We start from the raw sequence: 5,421 nt of genomic DNA, 5'->3' as shown, positions 1-5,421 counted from the left end.
CCAAAGGATCCCTTCTAGTTCAACCCAAAGGATCCCTTCTAGTTCAAACTATTCTCTGATTCTGTGTATTTTGTAGACAAACCTGAGGTTCCCTTTCCCAGGCCTTGCCTCCCCAGAGCTGCTGAGCTCTCACTCCAACCCATTTCTTCCCTCACCTCTTCTGTCTATCGAGCTTAAAAACCATCCCTTCCCATGAACCAGACCTCTGAGACTGCTCTGGGGGTGTTTGGAAGCTCGTTCTCATTCTCTTTTTCCTCTTCTCCCCCAGAATAAAATCTTTATCTACCGTGGCAAGGAGTACGAGCGGAGGGAGGATTTCAACCTGAAGCTGCTGACCCAGTTCCCCAGTGCTGAGAAGATGACCAGCACTGCACCTCCAGGGGAGGACATCAAAGCTTCTCCTAAACAGTGTATCTTTTGCTTCTGATGCGTTTTGGGCACCTTCAAGAGCCGCCTCTTTCCTGGAATGGGTCTCCAGCAATAATAAGCAAGGAGCTCATTGCTCCGGGGGGGGCTTGGAAGGCACGAAAATAGGGATATCTGGGGTTGCAGCAGGGAATTTAAGCAGGCTGGAAGGAGAGGGGCAGCTTGGTGCTGTCAGGGTTAACCAGGCTGTTGTCTGGGTGAACCCAGAACAGGTTGCAGGTGTTGCCTAAAGAAAATGCAGGGAGGAAAAAAACCTCCAAGGCAAGTTAGTTTTGGAGGTGAGATGAGAAAAGGATTTTAATTTGTGCCTCTGAGGCGTGAGATTACAAGACACACGCTCCTTTTTAATTCTTACTGTTTTGCCTCTCTGCTGGTGGAGCTCCAGGCTGTGTCCCAGCACCCCAGTAGGCTTAAGATCCTCTTCATTTGAGCCTGACCAAGTGCAACCTGGTGAGGATGCTTCACATCCCTGCTCGTGACTCCAGGGAGTGTCAGGGGTGCTCCTGGCAGACCAACAGCAGGAAAAACCAAGTTCCTAGGCCAGACTGGAGCATCTGATGGTCCATTTTGGCCTTAAAATCCTGTGCACAGAGGCACAGCTCAAGCAGTGATACCAGATGCTTCCCTTGCAAGAATCCTGCCAAGCACTGAATCCACAGAGGAAATTAAAATTCAGTCAAGACCAAACTTGGTATCAAAAATGCCTCTTCTGTTGCTGCTTTGTTTCAGCTACTTCCTTTGCATCTGTTTGTGTTTGTTCTAATGTTTTTGGCTCGAGATGAACCTGAACTGCACAAATTTGGCTGCAGATCTGAACTCTTTACCAAAAGCTTGGGGGGGTGTTTGGTTCCGGGGCTCTGGCACAGCCCCACAAGGAAGGGGAGCAGCTGCACAGCTTGGATTTGGGACAGGTTCCTCTCAGCCTCCTCCAGACACCTTCTGAGAAGATGAGGAGTCTGAGTGCCCAGCTCAGTGTTGTGTCAGGCAGAGCTTGATGGTTCTGTAGTTTGTCTTCATTTCAGGCTTTTTTACCTTCCTTTGTCTCAGGCTCTTTTTTCCTTCGGTTTGACCTGTTTTTGTTGCTGTTTTGTGATAAAACAACGTGTTCTTTTGCTTTGCTGACAGTGCCCTGGGAGCTGGGCACAGTCTCAGGCCCTGCCTAGAGCCTCCAGCAGACCAGTGGTGCCCCAGTTTGGGACTGGGAGTGTGTGGATGCTCATCCTGGCACGGAGCCCGGGCTAATAAGCTCTCCTGAGAGAGAGGAGGGATTAGTTGGGCTCAGAGCTTGATCTGATGCGGGTTGGGCTCAGCTTTGGCAGGGATCCAGCTGGCTCCTCAGAGCAGGGTGACCTTGCTTTGGCTTTCCAAACACTCCTTAGAAATGCCCTCAGTGAAGGGAAGGATGTGTGGGGGCTGCCTTTACCCACAGGGCCCCTTCAGAGGGCAGTTGGCAGCTGATTCCCAGAAGTAATCTGCTAATGGAGGTCAAATTCCTTCAGCTTTGCTTTGCCAGCCAGGTTTTTCCTTCTGTGAAGCCTCAGCATGGTCCTTCTAACAGAATTTTGGAGGAGCTGTTGTGCTTGGGGATACTGTTACTGATTTTTTTTCTTTTTTTTTGAAGTCTGTGGTGGTTCACAGGTGCAAAAGCTGGAGGTGAAGTAGCTGTTCCTTGATTAGAAACAGTTCTTTTCTTGGGTTGGATTTATAAAACATTTAAAATTTATTAATTTAAAAAGTAGGAGGGAAGGAGGGGCAGCCCCACTGTGCTGGCAGAGTGATAAATCACTGGGGGGTGAGAGAGAGGAGCCACATCCATCCCTTGCAGAACCCAGGACAGAATCCTGCTTTCCTTTTTTCTTGTTTCCCAGAGTAGAAATCAACAATTTCTGAGGCTTCCCAAGCGTTTCACCGGGGAATTTCAATACTTGGAATTGTCCAAGGCCAGGCTGGATGGGGCTTGGAGCAACCTGGGCTAGTGGAAGGTGTCCCTGCCCATGGCACTGGATGAGTTTTAAGGTCCCTTCCAACCCAAACCATTCCACGATTCTGGGATAAGTACAACCCTTATCTTTATGGGCTTTTAATCCTACAAACTACAAGATGCAATACAATGCCTGGGATTTGTGATGAACTGGTATTTTCCTTCAAACACATCAAGAGCACAGGGAATTGTGCAGAATTCTGACACTTGCTGGAAACAGGGAGGGTATTTCTCTCTCTCTCTCCTGTTTTCCCAAAAGGATTCCTGGTTTTTCATCCTTAACTAGAGCTGCTCAGATGTGCAGTGCTTTATTGTGAAGCCTGTGATGAACCTGCCACCTAATTACAAAGATAAACCTGTTCCTGAACAGATCCTAAAGTAATTCATTTTCTTTTTCCCTCAACATTCCCTTTGTATTTTCCCCAACTAACTTAGGCACAGGCTGCAGTGCCTTTGTGCCCGGTGTAAATTTGTTTAATATCCAGTTTAAACTTCGTTGTGAGAAGAAAGAGTTGAATGTTCATGCAAAGGAGGGTGGGAGGTGAGGAAACTCAGTGTTTACTCTGCTTCTTTCCAGCTACTACAGAGCAAACGAGGTGCAGCAATTCACACACTCCAGACCAGTCAGGAAAGGAGAAAAGGATCCAGACAACGAGTTTGCTGTGAGTCCTTTGCCTTTTGTTTGGTTTGTTGGGGGCATTTTGACCAAAACTGTCACTTTTTCCCCCCTGTGGCTGGGGAGGTTTGGTATTAAAAGGTAGGAGAAAAAAAAAAGGGGCTGCCCTTGGCCCTGCAATCTTTGCCAGGGTGTTGGTGTCAAGGGGCTCCAGAGCTGGAGTTTTAACATTCAGAATCCATCAGAATCCATCAATATTGAGCTGTGTAGCCCCAGATTCCCACAGAGCACAGCAAGGGGCTCCCTCCCACTTAGTGCAGGTGAAAATGGTTGGGGAATGTCCTGCCAAGCTTGTTCTGGGAGCTCCACGGGGGGAGAATTGAATTGCAAGACCAATATTTTCCTTACACCTTGGCATTTTTTTTCCTTCTCTTGAGCAGACCATGTGGATAGAAAGGACAACCTACACCACAGCTTATTCATTCCCAGGCATCCTCAAGTGGTTTGAGGTCAAGCAGGTCACCACGGTGAGTTCTGTGTGGGGCTGCATCTCCTGCCCTCCAATCCCTCCAGGAATCCCTTGGGACAGTTAGGATTGCCAGTCCTTCCACTGTTGGATGGGGCACATCAGTAACTTAAATTCCTTAATTTTGTATTCAGGGGGGAGGAATAAATCACAATAAATTCCTTAATTTTATATTCAGTGGGGAGGAATCATCGTGGAATCCCGGGATGGTTTGGGTTGGAAGGGACCTTAAAGCCCATCCAGTCCCAGAAAGGACACCTTCCCCTAGCCCAGGTTGCTCCAAGCCCCATCCAGCCTGGCCTTGGACACTCCAGGGATCCAGCTTCTGTGGGAATTCCATCCCACCCCCTCCCTACCCTCACAGGGAAGGATGGTTATTATTCTAATCTGGTTTATTCTGTTTTTTTTTCTCCATCAGGAAGAGATCAGCCCCTTGGAGAATGCCATAGAAACCATGGAGCTGACCAACGAGAAGATCACCAACATTGTCCAGCAGCACATCTGGGACAGGAGCCTCCCTGTGCACCCCCTGTCCATGCTCCTCAACGGGATCGTGGACCCAGCAGTGATGGGGGGATACACCAACTATGAAAAGGTCTTTCTGGAACCCCTCTGCTCTGGAGCCAGGCTGGGAGAGCTGGGGGGTTCACCTGGAGAAGGGAAAACTCCAGGGAAACCTGAGAGCCCCTTCCAGTGCCTAAAGGGGCTCCAAGAGAGCTGGAGAGGGACTGGGGACAAGGGATGGAGGGACAGGACAAGGGGAATGGCCTTAAGCTGTAGGAGGACAGGTTTAATTAGATATTAGGAGGAAATTCTTCCCTCTGAGGGTGGGAGGCCCTGGCACAGGTTGCCCAGAGAAGCTGTGGCTGCCCCATCCCTGGAAGTGCCCTTGGAGCAACCTGGGCTAGTGGGAGGTGTCCCTGCCCATGGCAGGGGTTTTAGGGATCTTTAAGGTCCCTTCCCACCCAAACCATTCCATGAGAAAAGGTGAAGTTGTGTTTCTTTCACCTGGTTTCATTCCTCCCTCAAAGGCTCTCAGATCCTGGTGCTTCCCCTCGAGACCAGCCTGGACAAAGTTAAATTCCCCTCTGGGGCTTCCAGGAGGAGACTTTCCAGTGGGTTTGACCCCTGGAAATTCTGGTCACTTCACAAGCAGGCAGCTCAGAGACGGGGGTGGAATTAATTGATCTGGAAGATCCTTTCCAACCCAAAGCATTCCATGTTCAGCTCAGTCCTGTGACCTCTGCACTGCTCAAGACCTGGGTTGAAACCTGGGAGGTTCAGTTGAGCTTCCAGCTGTTCCCCAACCACGGCACATCCTGTGTCCGTGTGTTCAGAGCTCAAAGAGGAGCAGAAAAGAACAAAGAGCAGAGATTCCCACTGCCTGCAAGGTGGAAAACCTTGGGATGTTTAGTTTTGGTGCTGTGGGAATGATCCAGCTCTCCCGGGCCTCCTTTCCAGGGGTGACAACAACCTGCTCCTGTCTCAGGGGGCACAGAGCACGGGGCAGGTGACAAAGAAAGGCTAAAAACTGCTGTTTCTCCCTTGTATTATTAATGAGAAGGAAAATTAGGATTTCTCTTGCCAGCAAATTATCTGTGTTTGGAGTCTTTTGCAGCAAAAAGCAAATATTTCAGGGAAAAAAGCAAATATTTCGGGGAAAAAAGCAAATATTTCAGGGGAAAAAGGCAGATATTTCAGGGGAAAAAGGCAAATATTTCAGGGAAAAAAGCAAATATTTCAGGGAAAAAGGCAAATATTTCGGGGAAAAAGGCAGATATTTCAGGGAAAAAAGCAAATATTTCAGGGGAAAAAGGCAAATATTTCAGGGGAAAAAGGCAAATATTTCAGGGGAAAAAGGCAAATATTTCA

The 5,421-nt window shown here is 48.7% G+C and overlaps 1 protein-coding gene across 1 annotated transcript in view; it reads left to right on the top strand.

Moving 5' to 3' along the window:
* The window catches only part of DOCK5 (dedicator of cytokinesis 5), a 76,968-nt gene that overhangs the window by 57,668 nt on the left and 13,879 nt on the right, over window positions 1–5,421 (top strand). The window contains exons 33-37 of the mRNA XM_027701952.1: window positions 269–410; window positions 2,704–2,785; window positions 2,985–3,069; window positions 3,464–3,550; window positions 3,968–4,144. Of these exons, the coding sequence (XP_027557753.1) occupies window positions 269–410; window positions 2,704–2,785; window positions 2,985–3,069; window positions 3,464–3,550; window positions 3,968–4,144 (573 nt within the window). The remainder of the gene's footprint in view (window positions 1–268; window positions 411–2,703; window positions 2,786–2,984; window positions 3,070–3,463; window positions 3,551–3,967; window positions 4,145–5,421) is intronic.

Source organism: Neopelma chrysocephalum, unplaced genomic scaffold (genome assembly GCF_003984885.1).
Source record: "Neopelma chrysocephalum unplaced genomic scaffold, ASM398488v2 Primary Assembly neopelma1_175, whole genome shotgun sequence".
NCBI classification, from domain to species: Eukaryota; Metazoa; Chordata; class Aves; order Passeriformes; family Pipridae; genus Neopelma; species Neopelma chrysocephalum.
The sequence above is the reverse complement of the archived record's forward strand: the minus strand, read 5'-3'. Positions and strand labels throughout refer to the sequence as shown.